General features: G+C 37.2%; 1 protein-coding gene across 2 annotated transcripts in view; it reads right to left on the minus strand.

Moving 5' to 3' along the window:
• Positions 1 to 25,318, minus strand: part of smc5 (structural maintenance of chromosomes 5) — a 57,456-nt gene extending 32,138 nt beyond the window's left edge. For both annotated transcript variants that reach the window (XM_060839627.1, XM_060839618.1), the window contains exons 1-13: positions 25,141 to 25,318; positions 16,417 to 16,558; positions 13,768 to 13,820; positions 10,980 to 11,142; positions 8,382 to 8,516; positions 8,150 to 8,290; positions 7,727 to 7,888; positions 6,747 to 6,818; positions 5,637 to 5,892; positions 4,115 to 4,269; positions 3,048 to 3,161; positions 1,817 to 1,911; positions 898 to 1,030 (exon numbers count right to left, since the gene is read on the minus strand). In XM_060839627.1, the coding sequence (XP_060695610.1) occupies positions 898 to 1,030; positions 1,817 to 1,911; positions 3,048 to 3,161; positions 4,115 to 4,269; positions 5,637 to 5,892; positions 6,747 to 6,818; positions 7,727 to 7,888; positions 8,150 to 8,290; positions 8,382 to 8,516; positions 10,980 to 11,142; positions 13,768 to 13,820; positions 16,417 to 16,558; positions 25,141 to 25,298 (1,779 nt within the window). In that variant the 5' untranslated portion in view covers positions 25,299 to 25,318. The remainder of the gene's footprint in view (positions 1 to 897; positions 1,031 to 1,816; positions 1,912 to 3,047; positions 3,162 to 4,114; positions 4,270 to 5,636; positions 5,893 to 6,746; positions 6,819 to 7,726; positions 7,889 to 8,149; positions 8,291 to 8,381; positions 8,517 to 10,979; positions 11,143 to 13,767; positions 13,821 to 16,416; positions 16,559 to 25,140) is intronic.
• Between the last annotated feature and the right edge of the window lie 646 nt (positions 25,319 to 25,964).

Raw genomic sequence — 25,964 nt, forward strand, 5'->3', positions numbered from 1 at the left:
ATTTTTATTTCAGATCTCCAGTGTCTGTAGATTTAGCTTTTGCATTCATGTTATAATACTTAGGAAATAAAAGCCAAGATAATTAAGGCCCCTTTGAACATTTAATAGCTCTCTTGCAATCTGCTCCCTGTGTTTGCAGGTGACTGAATATTCAAGAAGGGGAGTAATTCTGAACTGAGTAATCATAGCCCATTAAACCACATAAATTAATTGGGAGTAGGGCAGAGGCATGGGTTCTACCAGATGGTGAGGTCAGAGACAGAGAATGAGGACTGAAATCCTTGCAGGGTGAGGGAACTGTTTGAGCAGCAAGTCACAAAACAGGACACCTATAAAGTGACAAAGTGAAACTAATACTGGTTTAAAAAAAAGTTTACTTTATACTACTTTATTTAGTTTAAAAAGTTTCCCTTTAACCCTAAGCTTTAACTCAGTTAATAAAGTAGTAACAGTTTAATTATAGATTTTGCCAGTTTCACATTAATGTCTTTTTCCAGACTTCCTGTTCTGATGCTTTGCAATCTCAAATAACTTCTTGCCCAGTGCTCCCAAACTCACAAAGCATGGTCTCTTTCCCGCGGTCCCTGTCCTCACTGTCTCTTAGATCCCATGTCCCTGCTCACGCGCCTTACTCACCTGCCCTTCATCCATGCCACTCAAACCTTGCTCATCATATCTCAACTCTCCCTTAGGGCCGGGCTGTTCAGATCTCCAGCTTAAAACACCTCATGATAGAAGAAAAATACCTATGATGCTGTAAATTTAAAATAAGCATAGGATGCGCTGGAGAAACTCAGGAAGTGTAGCAGTATTGGGGGGGGGGGGGGGGGAAAGGAGGAGAGAGAGAGAAGCACAGTTAACACTGAGTCAAGTAGGACTCTTTTTCAGAGCACCTACCTTTTCAATCAACATTTTGGTTCTTGCAGTCCCTATTGGAACGTCATACACCTTGTACTGCTCACATAGATAACTCATTACAGGTTCTGGTGCATCTATCAACTCTCTCAAGTAGGATACAAAGCCATACATTCTATTTGAAACAAAAATGATAAGTTAATTGGAAGCAATAAAGAAATAAGCTCAAAAGATTTCTGAAAGAGTAACCAAATTTGATTGTTTAAAGTGCACAGATGCTTATATTAGAAAAGTTTTTGCAATTGGTGCCCTGTTAACAGTATCATATTTACTTTTTAACCATTAGCTCAAGCGTTCCAAAAACGAACGAACAAAAGAAAAAAGGAAAGTAAAACAAAGTAAATTAGATTCAGTTCAATCTAAAATTGTACTGATTTATTGAAATATAGTAAAAGTAGAAGCGAAATGCTACATGACACATGTAAAATTATGTAAATAATGTTCATCCAATTGTTAAATTGCAAGATTACATGCAAAAGACTAACTAGATCTGTTAAAATATTAAATGGGATAAATATAGGGATTATAGTTGTTTTAATTATAATTATAATAACAAATTGTTTTTGCAAATTGTTCTTGAGTTGGAAAACTGCAAATCAATTAACAGAATTATAGATATCTACAGATGAGTCATCAAGTATTCAGGGCAGGAGGCCTAAGTGATTAGGGAAAGTCCCTCAAGCCTCTTCTAAAGCTAGTCAAGCATAACCAGCTAAAAATAAAATGCAAATTTTATATGCCGATAGTTCTACTTACATGAGGTTTATTTCCGCTACATGTTGAGGACAACATTGTTAACTTATAAAATCAGTAAATACAATTTTAACCTTATACAAAGCTTTATTATTTCACAAGTTCAATCCTGTCAAATTTATTTCAAAATTAAATTTAAACTACTTACTGAAGTTCTTGAATGGGTCTTGTGGGTGGCCTCCCTGCAGCTGAGACGGAAGGTGCACACACTGCATTAACTTTTAGCCTCTGTTTATCACGAACCTGTAAGTGCAAGATTTCTGTCAACTAACCTATTAGGCAATATTGTATCAGATTATGAATGTTCACATTTTCTTAGCTCCTGCCTCTTGCACAATCTTCTTAATGTTTGTTAATCCTCTTTTTTCCTAACATACATACAGGCACACACCACTAAATAGGTAGATCATGGATGTCTGTCCCAAACTAAGTTAGTGCTGACATCAACACATCCTCTCACTGAAGATCAGTAAACTTTAGTAATAACAGTACTAACATGAAATTGCATATTAGAGTCTGTAAAATAAGTATCTGAGCAGATTTTTTAAAAGAAATCATTCATGGGATGCAGCTGTCATTTATTGTCCATTCCTAAATGCCCTTGAAAGTCAGAAATAGGTACACCAACCACCTTTCTTACTTGGAACAAAGATGTTTTCCTTTTACAGCTGCTGGATCTAAGTTCTGAAACTTCTGACTTAATAGCACTGTGCGGATTGCCTTTCCTACAGGATAGCAGTAAACCAGACGGATTTTTAAAACAACTGACAACAGTTCTAAGGGCATTTTTAGATTAGCACTTAATTTCAGATTTACTAATTGATTTGATTTCCACCAGCTGCTTTGATGGCACTTAAACTCATATTGCCAGTTACTAGTCCAATGTTTTTCTCTGACTTAAGACATTATAAACAATTAAAACATTATTAATAGTGTAATTGCTACATCAAAAGTAAGGAAGTCTCTCAATTTCACTAGCGTCAATTCACAGTTGGATGACTGTACATATTTTGGGTGGAATTTGACCTTGTATGATCATGTTTAACGACAGCACAGATTACACCTTTCCAAATTTTCAATTTCATTTATTTCAGAGCAGAGATTGGCAGAGCCCTGGTCAGGAATTGGATAGGAAGTCAACAAAAGCATAAGGGAATGACCTGATATGTGGCGTATGTTCTTCAATAACTGAGGACAGAAAGGATGGTACGAGGAGAAACAAGGTGAAGGCAGTAGGCAGGGAACACAACAGAAGAATATTGACATACACACATTTAATTAACTTTAGCTGTGGAAATATTTTAGCAATCTCTTTGAGGTTTGCTTGCAAAAGAACAAATGAAATGCAGACTCTTGTGGATGTCTGTGCTCATACTGACCTCAGAAAGGAAAGCACCCATATCATCCATGTTCACACAAACAAAGGCCCTCATATCGTTCATTGAAATGTGATTTTCAACGTATTTGGCATTTCTTGAATCCTTCATATTAAGCTATAATAAAATTAATAGGTAAAAATTGATTAAATGTTGGGCACAACCATAACCTGCAATTTCAATTTCTCAATTTGAAAGTAACAGCATTGAAGTAGATCATTATCTTTCTTTCAGAATGGTTAAAAATTCTCAAGTTCAAGACGAGTAAATCCAGAACACCAACAAGGCTGGAATGAGTGAAAGATGATAATTTGGGTGTTAGCAAATAGTTTTAAACATTCTTGAAGTTTGTGGGAAGGAGACTTTGAAGTAGAATTCATAATTTTTCTTGTTTTTTTTGAAACATGAGGTACACATGCTGCTTACTAGGTTAGCAAGTACTGCCCAACTCTAATTGTTAGAGAAGGTAGCACGAAGTTGGAGTAGGAGACTGTGCAACGTGGTACTTTACTGTTTCTTCGTGCATTCTGTCTGCATTGTAACGTGGGGAGAGGTCATGAAGGTTAGTATAAGAAATAAAAGTTGCAATCATAATCACAAAATTACTTAGAACTATAGGGCAAGATACAAGCCATTCATTCCAAATAATCATGGTAATCTTTATGCTCCATCAAGTCTCCTCATATTCCTATATTCCCACTGATCAATCAACCACACGGCTGAGGCTTAAGATGATTAGCAAAAAAAAAACAGGCAACCTGATCAATTTTTTTTTTGCCAATGACCGGTGAGAATTTGGCATTTCATATCTCCTGAATAGCAGATACAGATTCAATGGTATCCTTAAAACAGGATTCAGCACAATGGTTGCCGCAGTATGCTACATAAATAGATTTTGTTTACTGTACTGTACTCTACATCCAACTTTTATTTCATGTTCTGCTGTTTCACTGAAAACACTAATCAGCACACAAAAGTCCAAACACAAGTACAAATCAAACACACACTACTTTCTCTAATTATAAATGCTACCAGTATTCACGTATAGATAATTAAAAAGAAAACTTTACCTCAAGCATAATTGGTTCATAGATGTGCCCACGGAATAGATTCCTATTCTGTCTTAACCACAAGACAGCATTGTATGTATCCCGGAAATAATTTCGAAGACTTTCTTCTTTAATGTGCATCATGTCTTCGAGTCTCTTGATATTAGCCATAATCTCTGTGTTTCAATAAGTAGTACATTACTCAATGGGTCACCAAATGTTTCCACTAACAGTAAGTATACATAAAATGCTGCCACTGTCTAAGTAGATCAACATAAATGCAAATATAGATAACACAGTAAACAGGAGCAGAAGCAGGCCATTTGATCTTTTGACCTTGCTCCGTTATTCAATGTGAATGGTTGATTGTCCCTGCTTTGTCACCATATCCTTGATTCCTTCAGCCCCAAGATCTCTAGCTAACTCCTTCTTGAAAACATTCAATGTTTTGGCTGTGGCTAACTGGTCTGTAATTCTCTTTTACTCCTCCCCCTTCTTTTCTAATTAACGGAGATCACATTTACCACTTCCAATCTTTAGGAACTACTCCAAAATAGAGAGAATTTTGAAAAGATGACCAACAATGCAGCCAATATTTCCAGAGTCACTTCCTTTAGTACACTTGAATGCAGATCATCAGAATCTGGTGATTTGGCAGCCTTTAACCGCATTAATTCACCTGCACTATTTTCTTACTAATAGTGATTTCCTTCAATTCACTCTCAGTAGACCTTTGGTTCTCTAACATTTCTAAGAGGTCTTTTGTTCAGACAGCAAGAAAGTACATATTCAATTCCTCTGCCATTTCTTTGTTCTCTATTACGGTTTCCCCATCTTTTGGCGGTATTTACTAAACTTTTTCTGTTAACATACTCTTAGAAACTGACCATAAAAGCTTTAATGTGCTCTGCAATTTTACATTCATGCTCAAATTTCCCCCGTTTGATCAAATATTTTGTCCTCTATTATTAAGAATTAATTTAAGTACTGTGAAATTTTATTGCAATGATTTACTGATAAAAAGGTTTTGGAATTAAATATTACAATATATCCTTTCACTGTAAGAATTCACATGATTAGCATATTGCCAACTGTGTTTTTTGGTCCGGAGAAATGCAAAAAACAGACTAATTGAGCCAGAAAATAACGCCTCCCTCAACTTTCTTGAATTAAATTCTGACTAGTTAGTACTAGAAAACCATCTTAGTTTTCTGGGTCTATTTAACAACTTCTGCTGAAAACTTTCGCGAGTAGTAATAATTTGGCTATTGTGATACTAGTTTATTTCGTTGATCCTAGAGTGACAGATTTCAATTTTTCCTTCAATAAAAACAAAGAATTGCAGATGCCATTAAAAAAATGACAAAATTCTGACAAAGGGTCACTAGACATGAAACAGTAATTCTGTTATTCACTCTACAGATGCTGCTATACCTACTGAGGTTCTCCAGCACTTTCAGCTTCTGTGTCAGTACTTTCCTTAACTATCCATATTATAGATCTTTAAACACCGGAATTTACAATCTTTCGTAAACACACTCACTCTTCTTCTCTTTCTCCAGATTTTCCTTCTCTCTTCGCAGTTCTACTTTCTCACTGTCAACAGTGCCTTTATCCTGTTGAACCTTGCGGAGAGCACTACTGATTTGATCTATTTCTGGTTGCACATGGTCATAGTTCCTGGTAGTGTTCAGTTCTTTCTGCAAATCTTCTATCATTTTTTTGGTGTTACTTATTCTTTTCTGGCGGTCAATTTCTTCATCTTTTTTCATTCTTAAACGTTGCTGAACTTCTTCGACCTTCAAGATAAAAGTCCTTCAATTAAGTATACCAAAATACAAAGCAAAATAAAGAACTGAAATAGATCCTCTTCATCTTAAACGTGATATCAACATTTGGGCAGTTTATAGACTGTCGAAAAGTAATAGTCATAAAAAAAAGGGCAACAGCACATTTTACGAGTACTTTTGAATACAGCTTCCAGGAGAAAATGTTATTGCGCAGTATTTTTGTTCTACAAAGATTACAAGGCTCAGGATGGAAAGAGAAACATTATATCATGCAAAACATTATATCAAGATTGCTGTTGATAATTAAAGTTTGGCATCAGAGTGGTGAGCATATGCTAACACTCATGTTTGAATGTCTTTTTTAAGTGAGAGTGCAATAGGCATGTAGTAGTGGTCTGGAGTTGATGTCATACAAGACGACTGAGGAACGAACAGCAATACAATAAGCATCTGGCCATTTTCCCAAACCTGGATAGAATAATTTATCTACTTACCCTAACAACTACTTTTACTATTTTAAACAGATTAGTTAGGTCACTTCTTAATCCTCTGCACTTAAGGGAATATAACACTAGGCTATAAGCTTATTTTTAATTCCAACATAGCACTCTACACATAAAAGTATTCAATAAGTAGAATTTCCAGAGCAGTCGTGAAGGTGGTTGGCGTTAGAAGTTGCCAATGCTAAGATGCGCATGCAAGTCATTCTTCTCAAATTATAATTACAAAACACAAACGGTACTATATCATTGTCTAGTTCGCCTACGTGCATGATACGGTTGGTTTTCATCAAAAAAGGTACTGTTTCCCCATAGGGCCATTTCACAGAGTGCGAATACATTTGCAGATGAAGTCCTACCAACCTCTTTGTCCTTCCTTTCCAAATAATCTTGCTTCTGTTTGCATTCTTGTGTGATCTTCTTAATTTCAGACCCCTACAACAAAAAAAACTATCATTCTGCTGAGTTATGTTAAAACAGAAAAGCCCAGGCTTTAAATGTTATATTCACTACAGATGTTATTCAAAGGAGGGTAGATGGACATCACAGTGGAAATGACAGATTAGATTAAGACAATAAAAGGAGTTATCTTTGCATTCATAAATAAAGAAATCACAGGATGCTCACTCCAACGATTAGTTACACACTTTGCTTCACGTGACTGAAAGCAACCTTTCCCATATGAATTCTCTAATTTTATTAATGCAAGGTTAATCAAAAACATTAAATGCAAAAGGCCAATCCATAGTTACACTAACGTGGTGTTACCCTGTCACATTGTCAAATGTATTTGTTAAGCAAAATCTGCAGCACAGACACAGACATGCAAGGAATCATAGAATGATGCCATATGTCCAGTCTGACCCGCTTTCCTTGTGTTGGCTCTTTGATAATGTTATTCCAATTAATTCCACTCCCCTGTGATTTCCCCATAGTCATGCAAATCATTCCCCTGCCAATATAACTTATCTCAACTAAACATTCAGAGCCTGAAATTTATCAGTCTCTAGGAAGTGAGGGAGAAGGCGATGGGGGCTGGTAAAACTATAGGAAGCTGACTGCATCCTGTCAGGGAATTTGACAGATGTAAAGACCTAATGTGGGACATTTCATGGTGTCAGCCAAACAACCAACATGCATTTGAAAAAAAAAAGTTTCTCAATAGTTTAGAATACAACGGTTTAACCAAGACGCTTATTTTCACCAGTATAAAATGATATTAAATATAAATAACATATTTTAGAGCCAAGATGTTTGCAACACTTGCAATCGAGGGGTGCTAAAGTTTATGAAATGCTGTCATAAATAAAATCAGGAATTCTTTCTTGCACCAATCTTCTCACCTTTTCTTTTATTTTTGTTTCCTGCTCCCGACATTGTCTTTCAACAGTTTGAATTTTTCTGGTCATTGGAGCTTGGGCTTCCTTGAGTGCTTTCAGTTCTTGTTTAAGCTGATCACGGACACGCTTCACTTCCTCATGCTCCTGTCGAGCAACTTCATATTCCTTTTTTAAAAAAACGGGCATGGTGTCAATCATTTATTGAAGGAAATAGATGTAATACTTTCTCCATCACAACAGAGACCACAATAAAACTATGAAAGGAAAAAAAAAGGTTGAAAAGTTTCTAAACGCCTAGGTCATCAAAAGCAGGAAAATAGCCAACAATATTACACTCTAAATGAGTTTACATTCACTGAAAATCAACAGCCCTAACATTGTTCGATGGAGAAAGGAAAATGACGTAATTATAAAGACATAACTTACCACCCAAGGCCTCTTCCTTTCCAGCATCTTTATTTTATCTAAATGTCTCTGTCGTTCATAATATCGCTGTACATCTTGCTCGTTCCGTTCATTCCTCTGCTTCATCTTCTCCAAAGCAACAGACTTTTCTTTACATGTGTTCTACAAATGCACAGAACAACTCTTTTCACATGTTAACAGAAAAAACAGGCCAAATAATGTTTACAACAAAAACAATATTATTCCTTCGTACCTCCAGCTCCTTCTCTTTTTCGCGGTAATTCTTCAGGTCACTGTGAAATTTGTACATTTCCGGTGGGCCAACTGATTTTTCAGTTGCTTCAAGCAGCTCGATTTTTGACATTTTTGCAAACTCCCCAACTTTCTCCTTTAAACATGAATCAAAACAATGGTTAAACTGGATCAAATAAAAACCAAGAAACAAATTTGATAGTTACATGAAGAGAGACTGTGCCATTTAGTAATTTTATACAAAGGTACTGGCGCTCACGATGTCATTAACATTTCTGCGAAGCCAAGAACACCACGAATGAAAGCATATTTAGTACAAGTCGACAATACAAACATTTTTATCTCTTGGAAAGTGGTGTCTAAAAAGAATCTTTTTTCAGTCTTTGAAAAGATCAACAAGTTGCAATCCTTTATATCTAGCGAGGAGCAGCAGCGAAATATTGTCTCTCAAACTGTAAAATTTGGCAAACAATTTTTGATTGACCACTTTGCATTTCCTTTTGAATTCAGACTTAGCTTGGAATTTTCAGAATTTAAAAATTGGTTAACAATTTTTTTTAAGGGGGGGGTGGAGGTGGTGATGAGCACTGAGAAAATAAAGTCATTCTATGATCTGGCACTCACAAAAAGTATTTCTGTCCCATGCATATTATCTGCATCAAACTTACAGATCCATAAACACAGAATAGCAACGTTCTGAGTCAAAACAGCAGAATCAATGACCATTCAATAAGAGATCCCAATAAAATTCCCAATACTGAAGCCTGACATCAAACAGTCCGATTTTTATCTCTCACTAACTTCGCCAAAGAGCTTCATATATTAAAGGGGCAGAAATGAAGAACAAGAACAGGAAAACAAAACTAAAACCAACAAAACTTTTGCCTGAATACATTTCAGAAAATGTGTTTTAATGAGACTTTGTGGAGAAGTAACAAAGCAAACAGGTTTAGAAAAGGGCTCTAAAACATAGGTCCAAGGCAGCTGAAAATCTTATCATGGGTAAGTTACAATGCCAGGAAAGCAGAGTGTGTATCATGCCAGCACTGAAATGTGAAAACATTGGCCCATAGAAAATTACACAGGTAACAGCTTTATTAATGTCTGATAATTGATTACAATCCTCATTACTCACTATGTTTTCTCAAAGCCCTGCAATTTGCTTCATTCAAAAATTTTGAAATTCTGTTTTGATTAACTTGTTAACATCTTCCTTTAGCTTTCAAAGCCCAAGCATGCCCAGCTGGAACGTGTTGCTGTGAGGTGACCACTAAGATCAATGGACAACAGAAGATTTTGCTAAAATTAGGACAGGATACTGCAAACAAGAGAGTTTTGGATGAATTGATAACTTGGAATTGGTTTCTCTTGCATTTTTTATCTGCCTCTGATATGTGCTTGCTTCTGAAGTAGACTTAACTGTTGTTTTTGTGTGTATGACTCAGATGCAGCCACCTTGAGAAGGCTTATCCCAGGGATTTAGCCAATGATAAAATTGCTAAATGAACAAATCTTTGTTGAAAATTGTTCAAATAAATTGTGAACAGCACTGATCCTTGAGGGAGCACAATTCCATCTTCTGTCACAATGAACAGTAAGCCTTTGCCCATTATTCACATTTTGTGTCTTTCAGCCAATATTGCAGATCAGATCATCAGGAAGGTGATGAATGGAAAAGTGCAACTTTACGAATCCTGTTCACTCAGATCTTTGCTGAATTCTAAGTTTCAACATAGTTTACAAATTCCAACTTATCTTATCGAACTGGTGCAAAACATAGCACCATACCTGAACAATCTATCAGGCCCAGCTCAAAATCAAGCCTACTACATCTACTAAACCACATATTTGCATAATGCAAAGCACTACACAGTCAAATACAAGTTAATTTGCTTCCTCATTCTCCTCCAGTTCCCTCTTTGCAACTGGTTTCAACTTCTTGGTATGTTTCTGGACAAATGAAGAAATAAATAAAGAAACATACATAGAGAGAGCGAGAGCGAGAGAGAGAGAAAAAAAAAGAACAGGAGTGAGGCAGGAGACAGTGAAAGAAATCTAAAACAATCAGAAGACATTTTAAAAGAGAGAATCAAACCCACCTAATGTAACGTGACCTCCCATCTACATGCAAAAGCTGCAGTACATAGAAAAAAAGTTACTCAGAACTCAAGCCCATTTTTTAAAACTTGTGAGAAACCAAACTATGCAAAAGGAATCAAAGAGCATATCATTCCCCAAATTAAACAAGGAACCAACTGGAAATATGTCATCTGACATTTTCAGAGAAAACATTAATGAGCAATGTTGGTATGGAATATAAACTTTTAGTTCAGAAGGCACATTTGAATCCCAGGATCATGCCAAACATTTCTCGCATTTATTCAAAAGAATTATCTAAAGGGCCTGTTAGCACTATTGTGTAGCACCGTACTAGAATACAAATCACATGCCATTAAAAATTATAGTTCTTATGGTAGGTTAACGCTAAATGCAATCAACTGGTGTGAGTGAGGGTTAAATAATAAGCATGAACAATATTCACCCAAATGCATACTATAGTAATTCTTAGATTTTCCATTTATTTCTGCCATAAACATACCTGAGGTAAAAACTGGCAGAGATTCCCCACTTGGATATTCAAAGCAGAAGTCTGTTCCTCCACCATTTTCTGGGTCGCATGTTCTCCATTTATTTGCCAGACAGATTGATTGTTTAAAACAGAAATCTCTCGACTCACTATAAGGTTGTGTGGACGTTTGTAACTGTAAAAGGCCAACATTTTTATTTCATAAAATTTATTTCATGCAAGAAATTTAGAAACTAAATGATAAAGTTTAGAAAATAATCAAAGCAACATTGCTTTAACTGCCTCATACAAATGTACAAAATATATACAAACAGTAAATAACCATTTAGCCCTTTGAACACTTTTACCCATTAATTAAGATCATTGCTAATCTGTATTTTAATTTTTATTTTCTCTTCTTGGTTTCACATGTTAACCTAATTAAAAACCAACACTCTTAGACTTGAAATTTACAAGCAACTCTCCATGGCCAAAACATCTGCTTTCTTTCCTTATTTTTTCAGGGGTTTGATGGTGGTGGCAGGCACAGTGAAAGATTTAAGATTTTCCACTACTTGTGAGTGGACAAATATCTCCCAAATTATCTAGCTCAAATTTTACGGTTGCAGCCTCTGCTTCTAAATGTTACCAGCAGGGGAAATTGTTTTCCCTCCATTTACTCTATAAACTCCTTTACTCATATGCAAAGAATCCAAATACAGTCCGTGCAACCTAATCTACTACTTTTTATAATTCATATAATTTTATAAATTATATGGTGCAACGACTTCAAACTGAAAGTTGCTATTTATAGCTTCCGAATAACAACTTCCAGGTTCACTCCCCAGTCAGTGCAATGTCCACTGATCTGGGTAGGTTCAGTGTAACATTTTGGATTTTTCCTTTGAAGAATTCTTCAATTCTTCTTTGCATTCAATGCAAAAAGCTGTTGCTGTGAACAGAATTAAATCTACAAGTGAAATTTTCAACTTTCCATGCCATTGAGGTAAAGGATTTTATCCAATTTAATCACAATTGTAAAGATCCAGGTGCACTTTCTTTCCCCCAACACACTCCCCTCCACTCCAAATGGTGGAATACAACATAGCAAGATCACAGCAGCTGCTGCCTCACAGCACCAGGAACCTGGGTTCAATCCCCACCTCGGACAACTGCCTGTGTGGAGTTTGCACATTCTCCCAGTGTCTGCGTGGGTTTCCTCCGGGTGCTCCGGTTCCCTCCCAAAGATGTGCATGTTAGGTGACTTGGCCATGCTAAATTGCTCTTAGTGTTAGGTGAAAGGGTAAATGTAGGGGAATGGGTCTGGGTGGGTTGCTCTTCGGAGGGTTGGTGTAGACTTGTTGGGCCAAAGGGCCTGTTTCCACACTGTAGGGAACCTAATCTAATCTAATTTGTTCAGGTCACAGAGATAACAATATAGCAAATAACCAGATGCACAATACTTAAACTGGCTTGCAACAAAATAATAACACAGTAGCGCCTCGACTTACGAACTTAATCGGTTCCGGGACCCGGTTTGCGAACTGAATCAATTTTTCCCCATTGTTCGGATAGCATAAGAATACTTGGATGGCTGCTCACAGCGCACGCGCCAAACACGAACTGAATGAGATCACGCGGGGCCCAAGAGCTTTTGCATTCAACAAGCACGTAGCAAAACAGAACAATGAAACCACGTGGTCGCACACAGGCGTTTTGCGTTCGTACCTTGAATTTCGTACGTACGTTGAAGAAAAATTTAACGTACAATCCTCTTCATAAACCGAGGCGCTACTGTACACAGAATCCTATTACTTTTCAAAGTATTCAATTATCTGTTTGACTAGTATAAGATGGCTGCACAGCAGGTACTCACGCTGCCACAATGTGGAATTAGACACATGAACAAAACTGAGGAAAAGGAAATGTATTCAAAGGTATGCTAAAACATCAACACAAAACAGCAGAGTGTCTACTGATATCCATGTCAGCCAATGCATTAGCCTAAGACTTAGAGGCAAGGTTGAGGGGGCAACTTGACTGTACAAAATAATTTCTTTTACAACACACATAATTTATAGTACCTCTACTGCCATGACTACATAATTTCTCCAGCTAAATGCCATAAATGGAGGATACTTACGAAGATAGGAGTGCAGTCTCCAGGTGCAGTTGTCAGGAAACTGCCTAATTGTCTCCCTTCTAGACAATAATAACACTATTATTTGCAGCCCAAAGGAATTCCATGGTTATCCCTTATAACTGGAAATATCATTCAAATAGATGGTATTTCAAGTATGGCTGATTTCATTTATCATTTCCTATCTGATGTGTAAATCAAATAACTTCTTGTTGCTGTTTGATCAGCAACTGAAAATTTACATGTTAAACAGTGCCATCATATTAAGTAATTGCTAGTGTTTTTGATTTGAAGTACAAGCAAACAACATCAATGTGAATAAGATGGTAGGTTCCCTTCTAGAGCCATGAATGCTTGATTGCAAGTGTCTTCACAAAGTTTTGTTTCTCGCAAAGACTAAATTGCTACAATTTATTTCAGCACCGCAAAAATTGAGAGAGAAAATTTGGTCATAGTTACGACTTCACATTCTACAATAAGCCCATAGAATGTGCTTATTTACTGGTTGAGTGCCAAGGGCTGGTGAAATACAAAGTTGATGGAAAATTGAGATGGAAGGTTCTCTGAGCACTGAATTTCCATGCAGTACTAAATGAGGAATCAGGAAAGACCAAACCAAGGTATTGTAGTGCTACTTTATAGACAAGTTTACATATGAAGCTTCCATTAGATTATACTTACATTTCAAGTTCAATATATCCTTTGCTATGTCCTCGTTTCACATAAAGACCAACCTGCTCAACAAATTAAAAGATGTAACATTTTAGTAAAGCCATTAGAAATTAATATGAAAATAGACTCAAACAGTTAAGAAATAAATTCATTGGATTTAGTTTACTAATTGGCAATCTGAATGAAAAGAACATAATGCTGAAGTGCAAAACAGCTCAGATTACATCTTCCAAAGGAGGAGACAGTGGATGAAAGATCTAATCATCCTAATTATGTTAGATTTGAAACGCACAAGGTAATTTCCATTCTCTCAAAAATTAGTCAGAGACTAAAGAAGTCAAACCATTTAATTCTTCATATTGATCACCATCACTTTTATAAGAGAGTATAAGACAAACTTCACGATTAGTCTGTAATGTCATAAAAACACATTCCACTTATCTCTTCACAATTCAACATTCTTCAGGCTGCCAAGCAAAGCAAAAGTCAAAATTTGACACTTATATAAACTATACCTGGAACTAATCATCATTTTAAACAGTGGAATTTGGAATAGTGAATATAATATAATGACAGATACAAGAAAATAAGGAAGGGAAAATAGATAATGAATTAAGAAATAAATAAAATAGGAGGAAAAGGTGAAAAATAAACTATTCTCTTTCTATATCTTTAGTAGTTAAAATATAATGGAATATAACTCAATGCTTGTTGGACTTTACCATGCCAAAGAGATTGTTTCACAATACCCCAATTAAGACATCACACCATTAATAGGAATGATGTACACAAAAAAGTTAAATGTCAAGATTAGTGGTTATATATAAAGCAACTACAGAAAATTTATACCAATATATTTGAATTACAAATCTCTTGACAGGCATTATGATAACAGATCATAACCCCCAATCATCCATGGATGAAAGGCACAGCGGTAGTGTCCAAACCTCTGAGCCAGGCTACCTGGGTTCAAGTCCCACTTGCTCCAGCAAGATGTAATAACATCTCTGTAACAGGTTGGCAAGAAAATATTTATAATAAAAACTTAATTACAATGTGATTTTTAATAGATGGAACATAATGAAAAAGTGATTGAAATTATAAATTCTGAGCAATGTCATTCATTGCCGGGACTGTCTGGAAAGCCTGTGTAGCATAACTCAGCCTTGAGGGAGACCATATAATGTTAGTCTGGCAAATGTCATAAAAGTTTCAAACAGAAGAATTTCAAAGGAATAAATGAAATGCAAACTGAACTGCAGGACCGTGAATATGATTGAAGTACAAAAAGCAAGAAAGACATATCTGTACTCTTCCTATGGAAGAATAGTGAGGGGTACATGTGCTAGCAGACTGTACTATGAGGGTCACAGTGAATAAATCCCTAACTATCCCGATGCTACAGGTAAATAGAAAGGAAGTTTTTCTCTCTCTTTATATACCGGAAGCCAGAAAACAAATGAAATTGCCTTCAAAAAGAAATAAAATACTGACATTTCAGCTGATCTGCAAAGCTAAGCGATCAATTGCTTATCTACTGACATCACACAATATAAAGACACAATGTCTCAGTCTACACTGTTTATGGAAGTCGGACTGATCTGTATACATTTTTTAAAACGTTCATTTTCTTTGGACTTAATCTCACTTCTAATGTGTGTTGAAATCTTATCATACTTAGTAACTAATAAACTCATTTTTTCATTAACTCAAGAAAGCCTCATTAAGTTAGTTTCTCTTAACATGTAAACTTATTTGGCTGACAGAAAAGCATCAAGAAGGAAAGGGATCATTTCTAAATTAACTTTGATGCAACCAACCAAGTAGGCAGGTGAACAAAGAAGGGAACCATTATACCCCTTCTCACCTGAGAACTTGACAATTTGGAGTATCAAGCCTATACCTGTAAGAAATTATGGAACCTTGCCCAGAAACTCATTGGAACACAAATTATCACTACAGTCAAGGTTCTGGAAGAGTGCAGTATCTTGGATGACAAGCTGACTAATGCATTTAGCTGTGTACAATCTGTCCTGATATAACGTTATAGTTCTGTTGAGCGATCCAGTGTTATAAGACAATCATATAATAACGGCACCATTTAAACCAATGGGACCAGAATTGTATTATTTTAGCCAATGGAGATAAGGAAGGTTTGCATTCTAAAGGGGTCTAAATTCTTCAATCGTGTTATAGTCAATTCGCCGTGAAGCAGTGTACAATATAGCAGAACCGATGTGTAAACACTGGATATTGCTGACCAATTTGCAGATGATGACGGTGAGTGCTGTTAGCTTCACCACTATATCCATTTCAAAATTCTGTAATGTTTCAAATCTGCACAACCAGGAGTGTCTTATATGAAAAATGACAGAAAATTCCCCTTTTTAAAAGATAGTGCCCATGTGGGAGAGCAGATTAATATCTCATCTAAAAGATGGCACCTCACTGGTGCTGTATTGTACCGTCAACTTGGATTATGTGCTTCAATTGCAGAAATGAATTTTGAACTCATGATCCAGAGTCCCTACTGACACTCCAGCAACAGCTGAGAAAGCAGAAGAATTATGCCACAAGGAATCTTTTTATAACTTGTTTCTCCAATTTATGAAACTTGCTGTAAAATCAAGTCAGATTTATTACATAAAATATCATTACCTTGTCTCCTCTGCCAATAAACGATGTTTTTCCTGCCAATCCCAGACAAATTGCACAGATGATGCTGGATTTTCCAGTCCCATTGGCACCCACTATCATATTCAAATTGGCCCCAGGGTGAATTTCACAGGAATCATAAGTTCTGAAAATCAACATATCAATATTCATGTATTTATTTCAGATTTCCACAATCTGCATTACTTTACATTTAATCCAGTGAAATTCACTACGGTAACTTCAGTAATTCTGGCAGCATTCATATCAGGTTACTACTCCAGATGAGGAAGCTGCACTCTTCATTTGCTTTTGCATCTGATAAAGGATCTCATGAGGCTAACTGAAAAATTGTTAAAGTAAGAAAATTCTAGCAGTTTAAAAATGCGCAAGAACAGAATCTCAACTCGTGTTATTGGAAAGCACAACAAATATGCATACTTTAATGTCTTCCAAATTTGAAATTTCTCTGTTGCCCTTTAAACACTTCCAGTGACCTTAATGCATAGCAGTGGAATATCTGGAAAACAACAACTTTTCCAATGGAAACCATATTTTGTATTTTAACAGTTTTAACCATTAAATCAGTCAGTGTTTTTACATACTCAATTTTGTCCTCTCAATATCCAGTTTCCAAATGAATCATAATTAAAAATTCAACAATACAAGTTCCACTGTGGCTGATCAATCATCTAAACACCACTGAGCCCTAGTCATTACAATAAAATAATGTACCATCTTTCACTGCAAACCTTTTATGTACAGCTTGCATTAAGTATAAATACACATTACTCAGAAAACCAAATGGCTCAATGCTAAGTTTTTAAGTAATATAACATATGGCATTATTTTCAATTTCTTCAGCTATTAACAGGGCAATTATTTAATTAAATAGATAAGATTCCAGGAGGACTCATGGTTTCAGTCTGAAATTCTTTTCACAACTTGAATTACAAATGCAAAGAAAACAATTTTTAACTTTGGATATTTATTCAAATCTGATCAACTGATTTACTTATCCATCACTTTTTCTGTAACTGTGTTTCCAACTGATTACTGTAATTTTTTTTTAATTGTACAGTTGGTTTAGTCATTTGGAAACATTCATTCCACATGGTGTCCAATGTCTATTTATTTTTTAAGAAAGAGGAAGGTATTCCTCAATTTAGCTGACCTACAACTAAGGAACTGATTCACATAAATAGTAAGGCTAAATAGCAAGGCCAAAATTTGGAAATTCACTTGCAGCAATTAAGAACTTAATTAAATCAAATAAAATGCAAAGGCAAGAATTAAATCAACCAACTTATGCAAAGTTAAAATGACCACTGTCCATCTCTGGAGCAAATTGCTGACACAAATATGAGACAGTCGATATTTATGTTTATTGGAAACTTTGCAAACAGTCAGGCGCCATAGCGGCAGTCCAGGAATCAGCTACAGACCTACAGAATTTTGTGCACTATTACACTTCCCACCCCTGTAGTACTCTCTTCCATCAGGCAAAAGATACAAAAGTTTGAAAACAAGTACCTAAAGATTTGAGAACAGCTTCTTCCCCACTGTTATCAGACTTTTGAATGGACCGCTCATCTTTCTCTGCAGCTTAACACTATATTCTGCAATCTGTTCTATCACACTGATGTACTTATAAGAGGTATGATTTGCCTGGATAGCATGCAAAACAATACTTTTCACTGTATCTTGGTACATATGAGAACAATGAATCAACTAAAACTATGAATTCAGTCCCTTTAATGATCCAGACAAGGTTAGAACAATTCAATAGCATGTCTAAAATTATTACTATTAAATGTTGGAGATGTGTTTAGATGTCTTATTGATGACAAACTATCAAATTAGAAGAAACATTTTACACCTTATCACTTCCTTAGACTGAAAATATGTCACAGCAAGCTTTTGTTTTAAAATGCAGAATCACAAGTGAGAATAAACTAAGCAGTAGGCACAACAGCTGCCTCAGTTTTATTATTTTTCATAACTGCAGTCATTCAGTGCATGTGCATAAAATAAAACCTTTCAAGAGTGAATTAAACAATTGTCACAAGCAATTCACTATGAAACACTGAAACATTGGTATCTACTAAATTAATGGTGCTATATAAATAGAAGCTGTTTTTATAACTTTTATTGAAAGGTCAAGAATATAGTCATAGACAACATTCTGCTGTATGATTGAAGAATCCCACTCCAGAATAAGCTAAGTCTCTCACCACTGGCATCAACCCAGAAAGGTGGAAAATAGCCCAGGAACAAATCTAATCTGGTCAACTGACCCCATCAGTCTACCATCAGTGGAAAAGTGATGAAAGGTGTCATTAACACCATTATTACCAATGCTCAGTTTGTGATCTCCAGAACCTTTGAGCTCCAGACCCATTACAGGTTTGTGAAAACTTGAAAAACAAACCAAATTCTAGAATTGAGTGTAATTAGGTTAATAATTGGCAAATAGCATCACATCACACATGCGCCAAAAACAAAATGACAATTGCCAAAGGACAAAACAAGAAAGATTCAAACTTCTTCAATCTCCAACAATTAGATTGACTTATTAACCAGTTATAACTTGACCAGTTATATTAATAGTGTGGCAAAAGAGACAGGTCAGAGGCTGGGAACCTTGTGGCATGTATTTCACCTCCTGACTCTTTACATACAGCCTGTCCATCATCAATGGGCGCACATTAGGACTGTGAGGCATGACACCATACAGGAAATAACAGCCAGCTTGACTGATGCTCCAATTACCACCCTAAAAATTTACTCTTTCCATCACCCGAACGTAGCTGCAGCTGGAGTGTACCACTAACAACTTGCACAAGTGCTTTCAAGAGCATCTTCCAAACACGTCACTTCTACCACCTCAGAAGACAAGAAAAATAGATTGCATGGGAACACAACCAAGCTGCAAATTCCCTTCCAAGCCACACATCATCCCGACTTGGTGATTTAAATTTTGGAACTCCCTTAACAGGAAAATTAGTGTACCTACACCCTATAGGTTGCACTAGTTCAAGTTGGTGGTTTACCAGTTCCTCCTCAAAAGTAACCAATGATGGGCGATAAACTCTAGCTTTGCCAGTCATGTCCACAACATGAGTGGAAATAAGATTCCTTTACAATAGACATTATTAAATCATTTATTAGAAACAAAACCAAAAACAAAAAAAACAGAAATTGCTGGTAAAAGGATTCTGATAAAGGGTCAGGGATCTAAAACATTCTCTCCATAGATGCTGCCACACCTGCTGAGTTTTTCCAGCAATTCCTGTTTTTTAGCTAGTTTATTAACCAGGTTACCATGCAGGTATAGGGGTCATTGGGAACTTTGAAGTCTTGCTCCTACTTTTAAGCTGGTTAGAATTACTATATAAAGTACAAGGTGGTAAATGAAGAAAGTTGCTCTTCCATATTTTGACAAAGGAAAAACAGACAGAATTGGAGAATACAGTTCTGGAATTAAAACTAAATACAATTACCTACTTTCAGTAAGTCACTGACTTGAATGAAAAGGCCAATTATGCCATCTACTGGTATAACTGATACACTAGAATAGTTATATAACCAAGTAATCTAGCTTACTGTTACAAAACAGAAAACATTTATTGTACAGAAACAGATCATTTTGCCTGAGTCTTCTATTTAGTGTCTTCACAAAGACATCCTTCCATTTAGTTCAGCTAATCCAGTCAACCCATCTAAGATATTGCTCTCTCATCTGTGCTTGTCTAACATTCACTTAAATACATACATACTGCTCACTTCAATGGAATACCATAGTGTTACACTATGGTACACTCTCATCAATCTTTGAGTAAACATGTTTGTTATGAATTCTTTACCAAATTTACTTGTGATCCTCATACTCCAGGTTCCTAGTTTTCACCTCTGCCATAAGTTAAGTTAGGACTATATTCACTGGAATTTACAAGAACGGGGAGTGATCTTAGAAACCTATAAAATTCTAAAAGGACTAGACAGGATAACACCAAAGAGGATGTTTCCGATGGCTGAGGAGTCACAGTCCAAGAATACAGGTTACACCATTTATGGCTGAGAAGAGGAGAAATTTATTCACCCAGAGTAGTAAGCTTGTGGAATTCTCTGCACAGAAAGTAGTTGAGGCCAAAACACAATGTTTTAAAGAGGAGTTATATATGGCTCTTAGGGTTAAAGGGATCAAAGCGCACAGACAGAAATCAGGAATATGATTAGCCATGATCATATTGAATGGCTGTGCAGACTCAAAGGGCTAACTGGTCTACTCCTGTTCATTTTTCTGTTTTCTAAGCAGAAACATTTATGACCTCAAACATTTTTAAAATGTTAAACGATTTTGTCTGATCAACCATTGTGCCTTCTGTTCCAGAGAAATATTTCAGCTCTCTAGTGGCCTGAGAGCTTGAATGGCTTAGTCTATTAGACTGTCCACAAATAATGCAATAATGTTCAAACTAAATGCAACTGGTATGAATTGTTAGAATTTTTTGGGACTTGTAGATATGACTAACACAAGTTTAATTACCGTGGGCAATTTTAACATCTTGTCTGAATGATGGTACTTCCAACACCAAGGCACCAGCATAGCCCCTAGAATAGGGTTTGAACCCACACTGACTATTTCAGAGGTAACACAGCTTCTACTGAGTCAATGTAAAAATGATTAACTCTTAAAGAGATCAGAGAGAGGGGAGAACTGGTCCTTCATTAGACAAACATATTGCAGGTACCAGAGGTTGCTGTCAGTTTCATACAGTAATGGCAATGAATGTTAGAAGTTTTGCATTATAACAGTTACCAATTCCGAGCCGTTAAATCCTAGAAACCAAATACTCCCCAGTACGACTCAATTTTGCAAGTACATACAAGTGGTAGGTTTTATTTGGAAGGATGAGGAAAAAAAAAATCCAGCTTTCTGTAATTTTCAATAAGTGTAAATGATAAAAGTAACTAAATAAATAAGTTCCAATAACTGCATTTATATAGCATCTTTAACATAGAAAAATAGCTCAAGATTCATCAGAAGGAGCTAATCAGACAACAATGGACACTTAGCCAAACAAAAACAATGGGAATGGTGAACAAGAGCTCAGTCGAGGCATGTTTTAGTTTATTTTAGAGCAAATTAAAAATAAATTCATGAAGAAATAAATACTTACAACATGGTAGCTGCCCCTTTAACCTCGAAATAAAAAATACAAGGTGGTACGGTGGCTCAGTGGTTAGCACTGTTGCCTCAAAACGCCAGGGTCCCAGGTTCGATTCCAGCCTTGGGCGACTGTGCAAACTCTACACAGACATTCTCCAAGTCTCTGCGTGGGTTCCCTCCAGGTACTCCAGTTTCCTCTCACATTCCAAAGATGTGCAGGTCAGATGAATTGGCCATGCTAAATTGACCATAGTTGCTAGGTGCATTAGTCAAAAGGGGGGGGGGGGGTTACTCTTCAGAGGGCTGGTGTGGACTTGTTGGGCTGAAGGGCCTGTGCCCACACTGTAGGGAACCTAATCTAACCTAAAATTAGGTAGCTGTCTTTCAGAAAATTATTTGGAGATACAGTGTGCATAATGTAAGACATGAGCTGGAGTTAATTCCAACATGCTCAGGTAGAACAGTTGAGTATACACCTACAATCCTCAAAAGTTTGCTACTGCTAAAGATTTTTGCTAACCTGCCTGTTGGTAAATAATTAATAGCAATTTATTGTCATTCAAAATGTCAAGCCTCGCCTCAGATTGAAACAGGTGATCATGAGTATTCTCTGCCATTTCTTATCCTAATGTTGTGTCAGGTTTCACTACAGAAGAAACAGACGTGGAGCCTCTAACTTCATCTCTTCACATAACCAATGCAATTTAGAGCAAATATTAGGATTTTCTTGTTTGAGTGGCATAGTTTATATATTATGCATTGTTTTAGTCACAACTTCCTTTTTGGCAAATTTATTTTAAAATAATTTCTTAATATGATTATGTAAGACAGCAAAATTTGAAATTACAAAGAATCAATAAGGTGAACCCCCACTAATAATTATTCAGCAAAGCTAGAGAAACAAAGGAGAAATTCAAGGATACCCGCTGGGTTACAGAAAAGAGGGCTACGGTGGGTCGTGAAAGACCAACGAAATCAAATGGCTAATTTCTACTAGATATGCTATGTAATTCCATGCACATATACCTGTAATATTCTCAATCATATTTCTCTTCCATTCTCACGTTGGACACTTGCTGCTCTGCTTTCACTCACAAAAACACATACTGAAGGCATGGCAAAAGACGACAAAAATGTATGCAGAACACATTTTTTTAGCTGTATGGTGGAGACAGGGCGGCACGGTGGCTCAGTGGTTAGCACTACTGCCTCACAGCGCTAGGGACTTGGGGTCGATTCCCACTTTGGGTGACTGTGTGGAGTTTGCACATTCTCCCCGTGTCTGTGTGGGTTTCCTCCGGGTGCTCTCGTTTCCTCCCTGAATTGCCTATAGTGTTGGGTACGTTAGTCAGGGGCAAATGGGTCTGGATGGGGTGCTCTTCGGAGGGTCGGTGTGGACTTGTTGGGCCGAAGGGCCTGTTTCCACACCATAGCGAATCTAATCAAATAAATTAAATGTCACCATAGTTATAAAACTAAACCTAGTTATAAACAGAAATTAGTATAAGCTGCAAACAAATTCATTGGAAAGACAAAGGTTGCAGGCACCATAATATTTGAATACTACTTTTCCATGGAACAATTGTAAGGAGGAATTCAACGCAAAATATGCAAAACAATTCTGAACAGTCATATCAGACCTGAAACATTAATCTCTCCTTCTTGATACTTCCAGTCATGCTAAATTTCTACAACAATTTCTGTATTTATATGAAATGTCAATGTTTGTTTTTCTTTATACAAGATGCTGTTAAATTATGTGTATTTCTAACACTTGTTATAATCTAGATTTCCAGTATTCATTTCTTTTTATATTGTCAATCACCTCTGTACTGAGTCAGACAGAAGGAAACTCAGAGTTCAAAATTAGAATAAAGGAGCATTCCTCAAGCTCCATGTCCTTTCTTCATCATCCAAATTCTCCTCCCTTGACCACAGTAGCTTCAAAATATAGTGATTTTCTTGTACTTTTTTCCAATTTTGTATTGTAAGATCTTACACTGGCTGCAGAAGACCAACAGCCAGTCACATTTGTGCTCTTTCTCTGCACAGGTAATTCACCTAATGCCACTAGCCCTGCCTTTATCTCATAGACCTTTAAACACTACTAATAATTATATCCATTCCTCAAGACTGCAGAGCTTTGTAGAACACAATAGCTTAGTCCACAACTGTGATCCTGAGCCTCCAGTCACCGTACAATTTCAAGTCTCTGCTCAACACCAAAACAAACTTACACTATTCTATTGAAGTACAACTGAAATGCTAGGAAAAGTATTTACCTTTCAATTAAGTACTTAATAGCTTTCCAGGCTCACACCCAAATTCCACAATTTTAACAGACATCACTGCTTTTTTTTGGATTGCACCTGTTGGTAATAGTCATTCACACTTCCTCCAGATTTCTTTACCTGTCCATCATCATTTCACTTTGGCATTTAATCATGCAGCCTAACAGACCTTATCTTTTGTTTTTGCCTCCAGTCCCCCTTTCTTATCTCTCCAGTCATTTAAAACCGGTTTCATCTTTAGGTTTTTCCAATTATGAAATAAAATTCAGCCAAAAGTGTAACTATTAATGGTTCCCCTCAGATGGTGACTAACTTAAGTGCTTTAGCATTTACCTCAAATTTACAGTTTGATACCAGAACAAAGTATTCTCTCCAACTTGCCTAATCCAAGGTGAAGTCTGCACTTGTTACGGTCTAAATGCTCCTTCAGTTGAGTGGAGCGGGTAGAGAAATCACTAAATACAATCAATCTCTCTAGGATTAATTTGACTCTGAAAGGAACCATCTGGCCACTTTTGTGATTTTGTAATGTGATCGCCGAGCCAGGTTGTGAACAGGCTCAACGCATTTAAAAAGCACCTACACTGAAGGTGAATGCATTGGCAGGCTTTTCAAATGAAATATAAAAAAATGAGGCACTTCTTTAGACCGACATGTAGCAAGAATCTTCATGACACTTCACACTCGGAGATACATTTCAGGGGAAGCGAATAGAGGGATGATGGAAAGTTGGAGAAGGCTCGTGTAAAAACATGCACTCCACCATGGATCAGTTTGACCTAATGGTTTGCCTCTGTACTGCAAATTCTATGTAATTCTTTGGGCGATGCTACACTCTTATGTCTCAGTCTGAATATTATTAAAGCATAGTCCCTCCCACTCAGTTCAGGAAACAGATGTAGCTGAAGTTTGTTTATAAAATCCACCGTCAGGGTGAGTCCCAGTGCGGGCTGAACCCGAAGGGAGTCTCACCTCACTCAGTAACCCCCGGGTTAGGAAACGACTGAACCCCTCTGACAGGACATTCGCTGCTAAACCGGGAGATATCACTCGGTTAAAGAGACTTACCCAAGCTCTCCCGGGCCTGGAGTCTGAAAAGAACAGAAAACCGGCAGCTGTGGCCTGGCCCGATCAATCAGAAAGACCCTGATTTTGGGCGAAGGTTGTGGTAAAGAGGTATAAACCGGGAACTCCACCGACCCGGACCCCAGACCGAAGGCCCAGAAGCCTCGGTTTGTCCCTCAGCGCTACCGCCGCTTGACTCACAGGAAATTATCCATCTTGATCCTGACAATCGATCCTTCCACGAACTGGTTGCCGGCTCTGTCTCCCCCGGCTGCCTCCAGGAGGAGTTGCCGGCCACTCGGCCCTCTTTTTCCGCTCGCCTCCCGCTGACCGGACAGTTTACGTTTCAGCGCCGCCATCTTGACGGTTTCCAAGTTCTTTTCCCGCGCAAAACCTCCGGACTGCGCGTCATCTCGTCACTGACGCTTCACCCCCGACACGTGATCCGGGAAGGGTCAAGGGGGGGAGGGCGAGCGAGCGGGCACGAGCTACGTAATCGCTCTGTTTGGGAGACGCCCCCCCACGTTCCGGCCTATTTGGCGGGACTGCGCATACGTCACAAAGAGGTGGAGCAGACAGTGTGGGACTGCCGATCAGCTGTAACCAGATTGTAGCAAAAATCAACCTGTTCAAAGGTGTTGTTACACACCTCTGGATTAGATGGGACTCGAACCCAGACCTCCTTGCTCAGAGGTAGGGATATTGCCACAAGCCTATCCCCCTTGAATCGCAGTTTTGGACACTAAGCGAGGATTGCAAATAAAGGACAAAGACTAAAAGGAGGTGGGTTATGGTTAAAGAGGACATTAACGCAATAGTGAAGGACGATACTTACACCTGTCAAGTGCAATCTGTGTGGTTACAACTTAGAAACACCTAGGGTAAGAAAGATACTGGCTGTTGTGAATAGACTCCCTCTCCTAACTGCAGTGATAACACTGGGAAGGCACTCAACAAGAAACTACAAACCCAAGCAAAAAAGGGAACAGTCTGCGTATTGATGTCAATAACAATGCTGTAGAGGA

Source organism: Hemiscyllium ocellatum, chromosome 2 (genome assembly GCF_020745735.1).
Source record: "Hemiscyllium ocellatum isolate sHemOce1 chromosome 2, sHemOce1.pat.X.cur, whole genome shotgun sequence".
Classification (NCBI taxonomy): domain Eukaryota; kingdom Metazoa; phylum Chordata; class Chondrichthyes; order Orectolobiformes; family Hemiscylliidae; genus Hemiscyllium; species Hemiscyllium ocellatum.